The following is a 16629-nucleotide window of genomic DNA, read 5'->3' on the forward strand; positions in this document are numbered from 1 at the left end:
CCCCTTGTTTCTAACTAACATGCCCGACTACAAGAATTTTTCCACCCCCCCATGTCAAAAAGAAATCTATGCCACTGCCCTCAATTTGAACCCGAATATATCCAATTTACTTAAATAAATCGACTACAAGCGTATAAATTTCCTATTCAGAATGTCATGGCAGGTGTATTCAATATCTGCATGCAAAACAGATTCATCAAGCTATCCCGATGCCATAGTTTAGGGGAAAATGAGTCGTGCCGCATGTCACGCCACCCACGAGCTGCTCATTTATTCCCTGTATGATGATGCCACTGTTCTTAAAAAGAATCTGAGGGTGTCTGACAGGAGCGTACCTAAAAAGGTTGTTAAGCTAAAGAAAAAAAAGACACAAGTTTGTTTCTAGTACCCCTGCGCGTATTGTATTCTGGAGGCGTATTTTGCGCATTGCATTTTTTGTGCTCAAAAGTCATTATATTCAGAAAAAAGAAAGAAAGAAAAGAGACAAGCCAGAAATGGGGGCTTAATATAATTACATCACGATCAGCGAAGGCAACCAGGAAGCAATGGAAATGTTTATATTTAAAATTAAAATTAAAAACAACGCACTGCGCGTTGCTCTTTCAGACCTTCTACTAGAAACAAACGTTTATTTTTGGCCTTATAATTGTGTCCAGTGACGTAGCTAAAGGGGTGCATGGGCGTTCGGATATGTGCTAAACATAGCGAAATATGAAATGAAAATTTCCAACCGGATTATTACTTTGCTATTTTGGATAAATACTACAGACTTGACATTTAGTATGGAATATTTTTTCGCAGAATGCGAAGACTGGTCTGGAATGGGTCTGCATAAACCGCACGGGGTAAATATTAATTGGGATGTGTCGGGAGATGGTGTAAAGTAATAATTTGACAGAAAATGGGCTTTCCATTAGTTTACATTATGGCGCTCATAATGTAGTGAATTAGCCTAAAATGGCGGATTTAAGGAGACTGAATTTGATTTTTGTGGGGGTAAAACTTCTGAATTTGAGCAACATTATTCTGATATTATCAAAATTATTGAGGTTGAGGTGATTTTGCTGAACCTAAATACCAATAAGTGTTCGTCAGAACTGAAATGCACTTGAAATCTACCAGTTTTGAAAGTGGGAGGAGCTTTACAAAATATGGCTCTGAAAAGGGGTACGCACTCAGAGAGTTTGAATGGCCCCCTGGGGCCAAATGTTATAAACTTACTGTACACAAAGAAACAGCATGAGTTCATTGGACAACCAAGAATCCGCGCAGTTGCTTTGTACCGTAAGTTTATAACATTTGACATCAGGTGGACCATTAAAACTTTTTGAGTACGTACCACTTTTAAAAGCCATATTTTAAGCTCCTCCCATGTTCAAAATATTGATACATTGCAAGTGTATTTCAGATGTGATGAATGCCAATTGCTAACGACGTTTAGGAAATGTCACCTCAAACCCCTATAAATTTGATAATAACAGAATAATGTTGCATAAAGTCATAAATTGTGTCCCCCATATAGCTCAAATTCAGCCTCCCTTAATTCGCCATTTTAGGCAAATTCGTTAAATTGTGAGCACCATAATGTGAACTCATGAAAAGCACATTTTCTATCAAACAATTATTTTACATCATCACCCGACACACCCCAATTAATATTTAGCCCGTGCGGTTTATGCAGACCCCTTTCAGACCAATCTTGGAATTTTGCGAAAAAATATTCCATACTAAATGTCAAGTCTGTATTTGCAAAAACAATACGGCCGATAAACAATTACCGTATAAACCTGAACATCAACAAAATATTATCTGACCTACAAATGAGACGATTAATACCATTATTAGCTAAATTTATTATTATCAGAATGATGATAACAATAATGTCTCAAACGTTAAATTTAGATAGCTACCAAGCGGGGGATATATTTGTAAGAATGACTAAATGCTTGAAATGAACGTGGTTAAAATTGCAAAATGGAAAAATAAAAATGTACCTGTGTCAAGATAAATACTGCTGTCATGAATGATGTACTTCAATAGATAGAATCCACGATGTACAACAATTATACTAAATGGAACAGTATAGGGCCATATGACCTTAATTGAGCCATTTAGATGATATTTTAAGCATGATGGGGAAAACCCTCAAACACTTGTCGTTGAATTTAGATAGCCACCAAGCAAGTGGATATATTTGTAAGAATGACTAAACAATGCTTTAAATGCACGTGGTCAAAATTGCGAAATGGAAAACAATAACAAAATGTACCTGAATCAAGATGATGCTGCTGAATAAATTCTTTATTTATTAAAGAGAAGGGAGTGTCAGTCAGCAGAGGTAGAACACATCGGGAGAAAAATTGGTATTGAGAAGAATATTAAAATTTTGTTTAGCAAGTGGCAGAGAAAACAGGTGTATCCTATGGAATTATTTCAGGTGAGAAGTTTGCTTCTTCGTGTAACATTTAGAGCTTCATTGGTTATATAATTAATTCAAATGCAAATGAGGACGTTTGTACTTACTTACAGACTGCGATGGCAATTATCAATTTATTTTATTATTTGGAAAACCCATTCATAAGATTTAATAAATGCAATAATCCTGGGCAATAATGCAATTTTGATAGACTGAAAGTGGACATATATATATAGAGAAGGAATTGTATAATTATGGATAATGTTTGTTAATTACGTGTGTATAATAAATTATGTACAACTTGATTACACTCCGTTCTGGCAGCTACTTGACTTAAATGAAATTCATTTAAAACAGTTTTAACATGTTTTAAACAGTTTTGTGCAAGTCTCGAGATTCGTGAGGCCAGGCCCAATGAGGTTAATGCATATTGACACGTATTTCAAGCGGCTCAAGACCTCAGGTTCGGATAAAAGTACAAAATTTAAATTTCCTTTAAAATCTGGCAAATCTGTTCTGAAATTGTGATGTGTTTTTCTTATGTAGTTTAATGTTTTTACTTCATATTTTTGCCTTTGTCTCATTTCAAATTTGGCCCCATGGACCAGAACAGACATTTCTCACAAAACTGGAATTTAGAATTATGCATTTAATATGGTAACAGGAACTTATACACTTAAATGATATATGAATATACACAAACAACTTCCACCACCAATATGAAAAAGTTACTTCCGCTATGGCCGTGTAGTGGACAGTCGCACCTAATAATACTTTGATGAATTTTATTCATTTTATTCATTTTTAACCATGTAACAGGAACAACAAGGAACTTACCACTGAACCTCCCTCACATCGTCGGCTAGTTTATTAATACTATGATAATAATCGCTCTAATAGATGTTGTGAATTTAAGAGCGAGCAAGATATCAGAATTTCATGTTTTTTTAAATATTAAGTACAAATGTAAATATGTCTGTGTCCTTTGATGCACCAGTGAGAGCTGATATATTTTAATGGCATTGAGAAAGCATTTGATACAATTGAACAGGATAATATCTCAGTAGTCCCTGTTATACACTTCATGTGGGGTTTCATTTAAAGGAAGGGTCAAGTCTTGCTATTCATTCATGATTCAAGGGTACAAAGATTCACCCCCTTTATAATGATAAATAAATCATAAAAGTATAGAAATTGTTTGAAAATTTTTGAGGACTTTCATCTTACTTCACCCTACCGTTATAGATGAGTTCGTCTAGCAAACAATGCGGGATAGTGACCCGTGACCGACGTAATTTTAAAGTGGATTTCCCCGATTGCTTCCCCTATCGATTGTGATTTACAAAAAGTATTTTAAATTGGCGTAAATAAATGGCGCTACTCATTCATTTAAAGCCATAATGTATGATCTTATAATATGAAATTGGTTAATTTTTTTCAATCCTGGTTTTTTGGCATATTTGTAATGCTTGCACCGCGGAATCAGCCAAATTGGCCAGTTGTGTTTGTAAGTCAACAGAGCAAAGTTCGACATAAAGTCCTCCTATAAAAACGGCATGTTAAACGTCCAAAATAACCAGTAGGGTTTCTTTCCCTTTACCTTGTTATTTCAGCTCAAAATAGACAGAAACCCTTCCCGACAATTATTACTAGTATTATTTCAGCATTTTGAATATAGAATAATAAATTTAAAATTTGAAGGAAATTGTACATTATGGCTTTAATGTCATGTTCAGTGCAAATATATACAGCTACCTACGCTGTATATACAATCTCGATCATTGAGGAAGTGAAACCGTTATTATTCCAGTCTTATTATTGCAAATCCAACAAATCAGAACAATGTACATAATAAGGGCATATTTTTCGAGCCGTAGATCTATTCGATATTTTGCGGCGGAAATTACTCTTTAGTTTCAAATGGATTATTTAAAATTCAAATACTATAACGGTGTCTTGTGATTGGTAGTCTGATTCTCATGTACGGCATTCCCACTTATTGCAATACACCTGCACTCATAGAAATTGTTCGTTGGCATTACCCAGTAAGTTGATGTAAGTCGTTGCGTCAACTTTCCGAGTAATGCCAACGCGTACAATTTTGAGTAACGCTGACTCGATATCATTATGTTGGTCGCACTCATTTGCACTCAGTTACTTTATTGAGTTGTTACAACTCAGAAAATCAAACTAGGTTAGCATAATTTTCTAGAGGTGTGCTATAGTATACAAAATTCTGCACTGATTACAAAAATAAATATTTGAATACTGCTGTGCAGAAAATGATCCAATTACGTTAATTAAGTAACAAAGTACCAAATTGGAATAACTCAAAACAATAAGTACCAGTAACTTAATATGAACGAGTTACATCAACTTACATGTTGAGTTACAATAACTCAACTAATTGGTTCTTTGAACCTTGTTTATTTTTCTAAGTTCCCTGAACTTGAATTCAGAAGTTAGCATTACTTAAAAGTTGACGCAACGACTTACATCAACTTTTAAGTAATGCCAACAAAGTTGATTAGTTGACGGAACTTTTTGAGCTTTTTCAGCATTTCGGATAACTAAAATGAATTTTGTTTTGGCAACCTTTACACTATTTTTGAGTTGTCCAAACTTACTCATTTTGAATTGCGCCAACAAGGCGAACAAGTCATTTCTATGAGTGTGCTCACAAATAGAAATTTTTGAGCCAAAATTATATTTTGGTTATTATGCAAACAAGCAGTAAACTATTTGATATGTTAAGTATACCGTATCAACTTTTAAAACTTTTAAAAAAGCTGTATCAAAATGATTGGTAACCATCCGTTTTCATGTTTATTGACAAGCCAAATGCAGGGTTGGATCATAGTAAAATGGCCATAATTTGTAGTTTATAAACGTCCTCTATAGTAGTTCTATGGTGGTGTAGCGTCATAAGAACGGTTCTCCTATTTGTTTTAGAGTAAAATCAAATAACGCTAATTTAATGCATAGGTATAGGCTGAGGAAACCCGATCACCTTTTTGAAATAGCCGAGTGGGAAGGTTTCTAATGAAATAATTTTATGTGTAAAAATTCGAAACATCATATGTCTAAAAGATATAAGGCAGAGTATTTATTGAAATTTTATTATGCGCCATTTAAAAAAAACGATAGTGAAAATGAAGACTGAAACGTTCGGTAAATATATATTTAGAAATTCTTGAACGAATGTTATATTTTAAATGAAACAAAACGTGTTTTTTTTTTAGCTCTTTCGTACTACTTGTGTACCTCTACTGATTTGCATGAAGATCATGTACTGTTTGGCGTCGCCAATAACAACTTATGAACCCGCGACCACACCAATAACAACTCCTGAACCCGCAACCACACCAATAACAACTTCTGAACCCGCAACCACACCAATAACAACTTCTGAACCCGCAACCACACCAATAACAACTTCTGAACCCGCAACCGATGACATTTGTCAACCACATGACGATGTATTTGATGGTGCAGACCTTTATACACAGGGTACATTCGCTTTGTATCCATTCAACACCAGACGCGATCATTATGAAGAGCCTGGCAAAATGGTATGTATTTTATACAACTGGCTGTGAAATAGTATGAGATACTGGAAAAATAACAGGGCCTGAACATTATACATTTACTGATATTGAAAAGTAGTTGCTTATAACACATCTATCAGTCTATTTTTGGAATTCTAAAATATTTATGTTCTTTATTATAACATATTATGCAGTCATGCACTGAAGCTCACAAGCAGCCCAGCAATGTTGTAGCCAGTTGTCCGTGGGACTCCGTGTATGACTACAACGAGAATCGCATTCCTGCTTATATCAAGAAAGCACGGTGTCTCTGCGAAAATTGCATGGATCGTGAGGACAGAGGATGCCAAGAGGTATGCATGCAATATTGTATTAAGAGTAGATGTTTACGTCATGGGTTGATATGATATGAATGAGATGGGGATATAGCTATCAAATAGATCTATCTTGTTACTTGGATAGTGTGCTCAGAACGCACCCACATTACATGCCTAGTATACACACTCTCACCATGACCCACAGACACACCCATCCCACACACACCCTCAGAACCCAAGAATGCAAAACAAAATGAAGATTCAAAACACACAAATAGGTATACAATAACCTACAGGTAAGTCTTAGTGAAACTATAGTAGATCGAAGGGTGACGAAGTGAGAATTTGGGTAATTTTTACTTTGGACCGAATATTTTCCGGTTTTTACTTCAAAAAGTCCATGTCTCACCACAAAATGAATGAGTGATATGTGACCGTACACGACGAATGAGCCGTAAATTCCGCCCTCCGTCAATTTTGTTTTATTTCGTGTTTAGAAAATATATATCATAAGCTTTAAAATGGTGTATCATTTGACTTCAAACGATATCCAGAAGCGTGGTTATGGTTGGTTGAAGTTTGCTTCTTCAGCAAAATGGTATACCTTTTTCGATTCTACATGTGTCTCTTTTCCCACATTGCTGGTAATAAATATCAAACAGTCATAATTGGCGGTCATTTCAAATCCTCCCTAAGTCAACGAGGTTTAGGAATGTCCTCTCATTGTTAATTGTTGGTTATACATACCTAAACAAAATACAATGCTTTGAACAGGATTTAGCCAAAGCAAACAAAGACTAGAGATATTTAAGAATTCTATAGAGATAGGTAGAAGCTTATTATCCTCTTCAACAGTAGGATTATTGATTGCTTTAAAAGGTGTTTGACTAGCGCTGTCAAATTGAGATACATGTATAGCACTAACTTGAGGTACCTATAACACGACCTTCATGCACATTTTACACTGTAACTCAGAATACAATTTAGGACATTTACGGCTCTCATTCGTGGTGTATGGTCACATATGTTAGCGGGATGTTGCCCCTAACTTGTTTACATAATTGGTAAAAGTTGGATACTGTAAATGTAGTTTGCCATAGTTTTAGTCGCTACAAGTACCAGTTGTTATTCTAAAGACTCACTCGCTACATGTACACATCATGTATAAATGCATGTCATTGCATGTCATGTCTTATCAAGCTTTGTGTTAACATGAATTACCAGATGCATAGGTTCGAGCCCCTAGGAAACATCTCGGTTCATCTTTTTATTTATTTTAGATCCTTGTTTCTTGTTCCATGGGGAATGTGGTTATTTTGTTTTCGTTTGAATTTTTAGGTTTTTTTCCCCAAAAGAAAGTGTCCCTATAAATAATGTGCTAATATTGTATGTGATATTGTCTATACCCGCATTTAGATTCTACTAGTGGAAAGTTTTTTGTTTTCTTCGAAAACGTCAATTTCTTCAAACATCCGGATCTCACTTAAGAAAATGTGCATGTATATAGGTGGGCAAAATCTTCTCAAACATATATGTGACCGTACACCACGAATGAGCCGTAAATGTCCTCAATTGTATTCTGAGTTACAGTGTAAAATAGGCATGAAGGTCATATTCATAGGTATTTCAATTGGGTGCTACGTGTATCTCATTAAATGAGGTACACGTAGCACCAAATTGAGGTACCTATGAATACGACCTTCATGCCCATTTTACTGTAACTCAGAATACAATTGAGGACATTTACGGCTCATTCGTGGTGTACGGTCACATATTATGTTGTGCTGGAAAAGTTTAATATTGCTGTAAACGTACCTTTACTTGACTTGTGGCTGCAACATTTTAATATCATTTTGACCAATTTCAAATTAAAAACAGGAAAGAGCGTGCTTTTGTTCTACTCGTCTGAATTTTTTAAGTGTGTAAGTTAATTCTAAGATGAGAAAACAAGTATTTTGTAAAAAAAATTGATAATGCATCTTGTGTTGATCCTTCGCAAATTGAACGATGATCATTAATTGAAAGGTGTTCTGCTATATTGAATGGCGAGGTCGTGTCCATCGGCTCCGTTCTGCCTGTAAAAGACACTCTATTACCCTCGTAATTAATTATACATTTTGTCTGTCTTTTATTTTGACCAACACAGATCAAACATCCCATTAAAGTATGGACAAAGGATAATTGCACCGATGGTTACCAAATGTACCGAATGGAAACCATACAAGTACCAGTCGCTTGTATTTGTGTCAAGTTGTAAATTCCTACTGAGGAGGCGATGGCAGTGCATGAAGGCAGGAGAATGATACACCTTATCTATTTATATGGCGCTTAATTGGGCTATTCCTGAAAATAGATACACACCCCCTAGAGGAGTTTGGATTTCCGGACTTTTTGTCCAGTCGTGACTGTATGAAATCCAGACTTATAAAGCGTCCAAAGGCAAAAAATCCGGCAGAAAAATAGTTCAAAATCAGAAATCCTCAATTTGAGATTATATTTTGGACATTTTCGTGATTTTTCATTCATTTAAATGCATTTCCAAGCTTTTTCAAGTGACATTGGCAACTGGAATTCCAGTAGTTTTCAGAAAGCAGACAAATCTGGACATTTCTTTGATTTTAAAGTTACTCCTCTATCATGTCTAGGAGGTAGGCACTTATTTTCTGGAATAGCCCATTATGCCGCATTCTTTTTATTTATATTCACCGGAAATGTTGCAATTTTAAAATTCTATTCCAAAGAAAACAATAGTATTTTAATACATTACTCAGGTATATTATACGTGTAAGACTACGTAAAAGAATTGATAAAAAGATTCTATAATAATTACTTCAATTTAGGGAAATCTATCAACAATTAATTTCGTAATTTGTTGAAGCATTGTGGTTTCAATTGCAAAAACAAATTATTTAAGCGTGAAATTCATTGTTTAATATTATGAATATGTATGGTTTAGGGAAAATTTGAATTAAAAATACAAATATATCTACCCGCATGAATCATCTGTAATTTATAAGCATGATAAGAGGCTATTATATTTGTTTTTAAATTAAGGAAAATTTATCCTTACATAGGTTTATGACAACTGACTCGATATCATTATGTTGGTCGCACTCATTTGCACTTACTTTATTGAGTTGTTACAACTCAGAAAATAAAACTAGGTTAGCATAATTTTCTAGAGGTGTGCTATAGTATACAAAAATTTGCACTGATTACAAAAATAAATATTTGAATACTGCTAATTGTGCAGAAAAAGATCCAATTACGTGAATTAAGTAACAAAGTACCAAATTGGAATAACTCAAAACAATAAGTACCAGTAACTTAATATGAACGAGTTACATCAACTTACATGTTGAGTTACAATAACTCAACTAATTGGTTCTTTGAACCTTGTTTATTTTTCTAAGTTCCCTGAACTTGAATTCAGAAGTTGGCATTACTTAAAAAGTTGACGCAACGACTTACATCAACTTTTTAAGTAATGCCAACAAAGTTGACTAGTTGACGGAACTTTTTGAGCTTTTTCAGCATTTTTTAAGTTCGGCTAACTAAAATGAATTTTGTTTTGGCAACTTTTACACTATTTTTGAGTTGTCCAAACTTACTCCTTTTGAATTGCGCCAACAAGGCGAACAAGTCATTTCTATGAGTGTACAGTAGCTTGTAATGTTAGCAAAATAATGTTTTATATCTTATTATAACCATAATAGATGTTATGTATTTGTAAGAAAAGACCGTGACCATGGTTACGGTTTCAATTGAAGATCGAAATTGCAATTGGTGTCAGTATTTTAAGCAGTGTGTCACAATGGTATTCAACCAACGTTAATAGTTAATTTGGTTTTTTTTCATCGAAAGTTTTGAATACAAAAGTCTTTGCATTACGATCCCCGCGTTTGGTTTCGGTCGTTAATTTCAAACTTTTTGTTATTTTAGACCTCATTTCGGCAAGCAATTTAACTAGTTTCAGTAGGTCATATGATAATATAAATAATCGATTGTTTGCGCTCAAACGCCTTTTTGACAGTTAAATTTAAAACGTGGACAAAATACCGGGAAATATTAATATTGCCTGTATTTCGAAATCTTAAAATAACAAAGCATTGAACAGAATACCATTTTGACAGATAGCCTAAATTAATGACTCTTTTCTAGCTTCGATGCTTCGATATTAAATTTATATCGATATTTTGCACTCAATGAGCGCAGTAAAATATTTTAAAAACCCGTATATCCACATTTTAGTGGATTTTTTTCTAGTCAGTTTCGTTCTAGAAACGCCAATTTATATCGTTATTTTGCACTCAATGAGCGCACTACAGACAACATAATTATTTAATAACACCATACCCACATATTTGGTGGAATTTTAGTCAGTTTCATTCTAGAAACGTTTCGGTTCAATGTTACTTGTTAGGTGAAGCCGGGATATAATGAAGTCACGGAGTTGAAATATCCTACCGTAAAACTTTGTCTACAAGCAAATAGAGTGCTATTGCTGGAAAGATAAATTAATCCAGGGGCCATCCATCGACACAATGATAACATTATGGAGTTTGAGCAAATAAGTTACCAATACAAGCATTATACAAACAAGTACTATTGTAAGACCAATATAATTGTATTGGCATATTTACGGCTGCTTCGTATTAATTAAGCTTGCATCAAAACACTCTATATGCTTGTAGACGAGGTTTTACGGTATATTAAACAAATCTATCAAACAGTGCTAACCATTTAGATTTAGAAAAGATCATTTATTATATGGCTTGGTTAGCTTTGCTTACAAAAAATGCAAAATTTACTTACAAGAATTTGCTTAAATTGAACCATTAGGATATGCAATGCATATTATGCATATTGTGGTATTAACAATATATATAATATTATATATTTGTAAATTTCATATTAGGTGCAGGGATACCATGTAAATTTTAAAATATGAATGGGTCATTCTTAATTTTCTAAGATTGGATCTGTTTATCATAATGCACTTATACATATTGTAATAAAAACGAAATCGGGGCCTAAGATTGGAATTCCAGTTTCCTTTCTCACGAAGTAAGGGCTAAGAGTAAAATTGTACAATTGTGTTTGGGAATTCTCTCTCTGTTCTCTTTTTCCTAGCTATTTTCTTCCATTTCTTGCTTTGTTTATCAAAGCTATCTAGGCCAGCATGCATATATTAGCCTACACTGGCTATCCAGGCTTGTGCATTTGTATGAGCTTGGAACGGTCCATGGTTTTCCATGGATTAGCATGTGTTCCTCACGGACCAACCTGGGTAAACAAACAAACAAAGGTTAAGGTTATTTTTATATTGTAAAGGATGTTTTTCTTTCTTTATTTTACTGGATTAATTATATATTTTGAAAATTTATATTCTGAATGAACATGAAAGCATGAAAGCAATGTCTTAAATTAACAACAATTAGTCTCAACCAATGCTTAATTCCTATTTTACATCTTGACTTCTAAGGTTTGTTTTTATATATTGCCTATTAGTAATGATCACCACCCAGGTGCAATGGGAAGCTGTTAGGTGTTGTCACAGTCGTTGTACTGATGAACCCTGCGCCAATTGTAGGCTGCAAACGTGGTTCCGACATATTCTAATGACGGCGGAATAAATGTAAAGCGCTTTGAGGCTGTTTACGGCATAAAGCGCTATATAAATGTCTACATTTATTATTTTTTTATTATTGTTTTGAATAAAACTGTTCGGATATTACAGAGCAGGCTTTACGAACCACTTTATCTTTACAAAATGAGTCGTTTTGAAATACACCCCACCCACATCCCGTGTGCATGAAATAGTTGACGTTGAGTGACCATGAGCCATGTCCAAAAAGTAAGGTTAGACTTTGCATAACCTGGCAATAACTCAGCTATACTTTGATCGGCTGGTAATGTAATCAGCGGGACTAATTATTAAGCCCGAATCAGACTCCACAACGCGATGCGATGCTGCGATACTTTTAAAACATTGCAACATCGCGCGATGAAATTAAAATGTGCATTTCAATTACATCGCACGAAATGCATGTGGGGTCTGCATCTTCTTTTATGGTCATTCTGTCAACCTTGATTTTCCTGCAGCCAATCACAAGCGTGCACGGCTGCGATATCGCAGCGCGATGCGAAAAAGTTGAACAAAATCCAACTCCATCGCGGACCGAAATTTCCACCGCGCGATGAGAATTCGTAAAAACCTGGCTGAGATTTCAGTTTTAAAAGCCTCGCAGCCTCGCATCGCGCTGCGATGTGGAGTCTGAAAAACGGTCAAAGGTCAAATGTTGACATCTACAGGGGTCAACAACGTAAAAATACTCCGACTTTGACGAAATTTTGATAGAACAAATAAAATAAAGAATATGGTCGACCTTAAAATAAAGAATAGTTTGCCATATGTAGGATATTTCGTTACCTAGGTAACGCAGCAAAATAGATCAACATATTTTGTACTGGTAATTTGGTAAGGAAAGCATGTTGACATATTAACGATTTATCCTAGTGCAAATTATTCTTAATTGTTCTATCAAAACGAACATTTTGACACCTCTTGCGTCAAAATCGGAGTATTTTTACGTTGTTGACCCCTGTAGCGGACAACATTTGACCTTTAATCTTTTGGTAATAAACGGCGCACCCTAGATATGTCAAACTATACATTTTCTGAATCCTTGTGACTAAAGGAATACATTGGTATATTTTTAACATGATTAAAGTAAGTTTGTAGTTTGACCCCTGTACAAAGTTCATTGACCTTTAGGAGAGCTATTGCTTGGTTACGCAAAGTCTAACCGCACTTTTTGGTAAGGTCTCATTGTCTACTCAACAACTGTAAAGAGTAACTTAGTGGACATTTCATGCACACGGGGTCAGCACTGCAGGCTTTAATACATTCTGATGTGTAATCGATCAGCAAGAGCATTCAATTTATTTAGATGAAGCACCTGAAGTCAGGTGGGTGATAAAGAAACGTACATCGACAGCTAAAACTTACTTTATAGGTTGGAGACCCGCACAAACAAACCTTAGGGATACCTGAGAACAATGGTACCACTAATGACAAAACCAGTGTTTGCGCTTACGCATGACTTTCTATTCATCACTTATTGATAGTCACCTGTCAGGTAAAGTGTTAATATGCTGTCGAATCAGTTTCCAATTTAAACACTTTTGTTCGAAATAATATTGTGGTACCTGTCGGCAAATCAGTTTGGCCAAAAGGAACAGTGCGTTACGTAATCTATTTCAATCCAAGTTTATGTTTATTATATTGAACTCCTTGGGCAAACCTATTCTAAAAGGTGGTTTATGGACTTGTCATGGCACTTAGTAGGCCTATTTCAGACACATCAAATTGCATAAGTCTGAAAACGAGGAAAGTCCTTCTGATATCAAATAATTTTGCTTCTTTGAAATTCAGGATATATTACAAATTTAAAAGCAAATTATTAAAAATAGAGATCTCTTTATATTTTTCATATTTTTAAAACAGTCCTCGAAGTAAACTGTATAAATCTAATGACATGTAGCTGGGAGGAAAAGCCGCCCATCATTTGTAAAAATTAACCATTCGTATTGAAGATATGCACATTTTCCCCAAAAGACGTAACTTGAACATTTTAGGTCTTCTGGGGAAAAAGGAATATCTTCGATACGAAAGGTCCAAATTTTAAAATGATGGATAGCCTTTCCTCCCAGCTACATACATTTTAATTGCGTATCATTAGATTGATAAAGTTTACTTCGAGGACTGTTAAATTAAATGTCAAAAACATTAATTTCTAATAATTTGTCATAAAATTTGTATTATATCGCGAATTTAATCAAAATCAAAATTATTGGATATTAGAAGGACATTCCTCGTATTCAGCATGCAATTTGATTTGTCTGATGTGCTCTCATGTCCCACAACAAATATGTGCAAACGTTGCTATGCGATCCCTTAAAGGTATAATACTAAAATATGCCTGTCAAAAACAGAAACGATGTCGACAAAAACTGCAATATTCCCAGCAAACACAAAACGTTTTCGACATCATTCGCAAAAGGTTATAAAAGGTTGTCAGAAAACGTTTAAATGTCGGGTTATACACTCTCAGAACATTGGATAAAAAATGAATGGGCAGAAAACAGTTGGTTAAAAAATGCCCAACAGTGGTTAAGATTCTTGAAGTTGGGCAAAATACAGTTTAATACATGGTTGGTCAAACCTGTCAATATGGTATTTACACAATGTTGGTTAAAAGTTAACCAACCTTGGTAAAAAACATCCCTTTCCCGCCAATAAAGTTGGGCAAAGTATGGTTTTGCCCAACCATGGTCACATGGTGTTCCTTTGCGAACTGTGATTGGTCATTGTGTTGGGCAAAAATGCATTTCAGAAAACAAGATGGCCGATATGAGTGGCTTGCTGCAAAGCGGTGGATCGGGGTCTTCAAGATCGGTTGGAGACATTTGAAGGTATGAAATTATATTATAAAGTATATCGTTTTATCGGGTATAACACTTAGTTTAAGTGTGTGCGAGGCCGAGACTGTGAGCAAGACTTACGATGCTTTATCGACGACAACTACCACCACAACCGGTAAAGCTTAAGCTTAAGCTTACCGGTTGTGGTGGTGGTAGCTGTCGTCGATAAAGCATCGTAAGTCATGCTCACAGTCTGGCCTCGCACACACTTAAACAAGTGTTATACCCGATAAAATGTTTATAATATAATTTCCTGCCTTCAAATGTCTCCAATTGGTTAAAATATGAACAATGAAATGAACTTCCCATTCATAGTGTTTAACCAACTATTGGTTATATTTTGCCCAACATGCTTTTCCCAACTGGTTGGTTACCGTAATGTTAACCAGTAGTTGGTTAATGTTTTTAACCAACATGTGGTTATATTGTTAACCAACCCAGGTTGGTTAACAATATAACCAACTGTTGGGCTGTTCACCTGTAAATACATGGTTGGTTAAAATTTTAACCAAGTTGGTTAAAATTTTTAACCAATGTTCTGAGAGTGTATAAAGGGTATATTAAGAGCATAAAACGTTTTCATAACTTTAAAAAACATTTTTTTGATAATCTACTGCTCAGCAAACAAAATGTTTTACAGAAAACGTTTAAATGTCGGGTTATATAAAGGGTATAAAACGTTTTAATAACACTCCAAAACATTCTTGAAAACTTGATACAAAACATTCTAAACAGAATGTTATTTTGGGTTGAAAAATATTTTGCGAAAAATGTTTGCCCAAAATATTTTCAATAACGTTTTAAAAACGTTTTCATGACCTTTATATAACCCTACATTTAAATGTTATTAAAAGGTTTTGAAAAAAACATTTTAAGAACATTTCTGTGTTTGCTGGGTTCAAATATTTTAACATAATGTTATTAAAGTATTGACACAATATTTAACAAAAATGTTTGCAAAAATAGCTTACAATAACATTTTTTGAAAACATTTAAAAATATTGTTGTAGTGTGTTTTCATACAAAATGTTTTAAAACGTTATCATGACCTTTATATAACCCGACATTTTAATGTTATTAAAACGTTTTTACCAAAACCAAAAGCCAAAATATAACTTATTTAAAACGTTTTTAAAACGTTTTTGTGTTTGCTGGGTTGCTGGCAGCTTGAATTCCCGCAATTGTTTGGATTTTTACGGACCACTGTTTGAAAAACCTCTTTTATTTATTCCCCGTCCCGTTTTTAAAACAGCATATTCTGTGAAAAAAACCAGAACATTATGTAAGGGAGGAAATCAATATTCAACCGCCGGGTCCGTCCGGTTTCCATTGTTTAGAACAATAGAAAATGGACGGAACCGGCGGTCAACCGCCGGTCGAGTTTTGTTTTCATCCCGAAGGGAACAGAAAAGTTCTTGATATTTGGTAGATTTTCTTTTATGAAAACATCACACAATGTGATTAGGAAACTCATACAGGATGTATCAAAGTAATTGATGCCCATCCATTTCCAGCGATTATGTATAAAAAAGGATATTTTAAAACGCTATGTAGGAGCTTGTAGGCTATAGCAGGTATGCAGGTATACTTTTTCTAAATCCTCGAGATGAGAGAAATACTTTGGTGTGGGTTTTAAAACACAATTTGAGCAAGTTTGAAATTTGACCCCTGTGTTGACTTTTGATTGATCCTTGCGCACTCTTTGATCACTTTTTGGGAGCATGTCAGTCAAATCTGACACCCTTATAACAATATTAGAGGGGGTACCTTCCGACAACTATTCCGACCAGCGAGGTTTACCGTTACACACTACAAGTTAAATTCATTTCTATATGCACGTGTAGTTCACAATAATATTGAT

At 34.7% G+C, this 16629-nt stretch overlaps 1 protein-coding gene across 1 annotated transcript; it reads left to right on the top strand.

Annotated features, from left to right (window-relative positions):
• Positions 1–2206: 2206 nt before the first annotated feature.
• On the top strand, positions 2207–9231 carry LOC140166141 (uncharacterized). Its single transcript, XM_072189534.1, has 4 exons — positions 2207–2437; positions 5659–5988; positions 6159–6317; positions 8428–9231. Exons 1-4 carry the CDS (start codon positions 2423–2425, stop codon positions 8536–8538), a joined length of 615 nt encoding a protein of 204 aa, XP_072045635.1. The 5' UTR covers positions 2207–2422; the 3' UTR covers positions 8539–9231.
• The last annotated feature ends 7398 nt before the right edge of the window (positions 9232–16629 follow it).

Source organism: Amphiura filiformis, chromosome 1 (assembly GCF_039555335.1).
Source record: "Amphiura filiformis chromosome 1, Afil_fr2py, whole genome shotgun sequence".
Classification (NCBI taxonomy): domain Eukaryota; kingdom Metazoa; phylum Echinodermata; class Ophiuroidea; order Amphilepidida; family Amphiuridae; genus Amphiura; species Amphiura filiformis.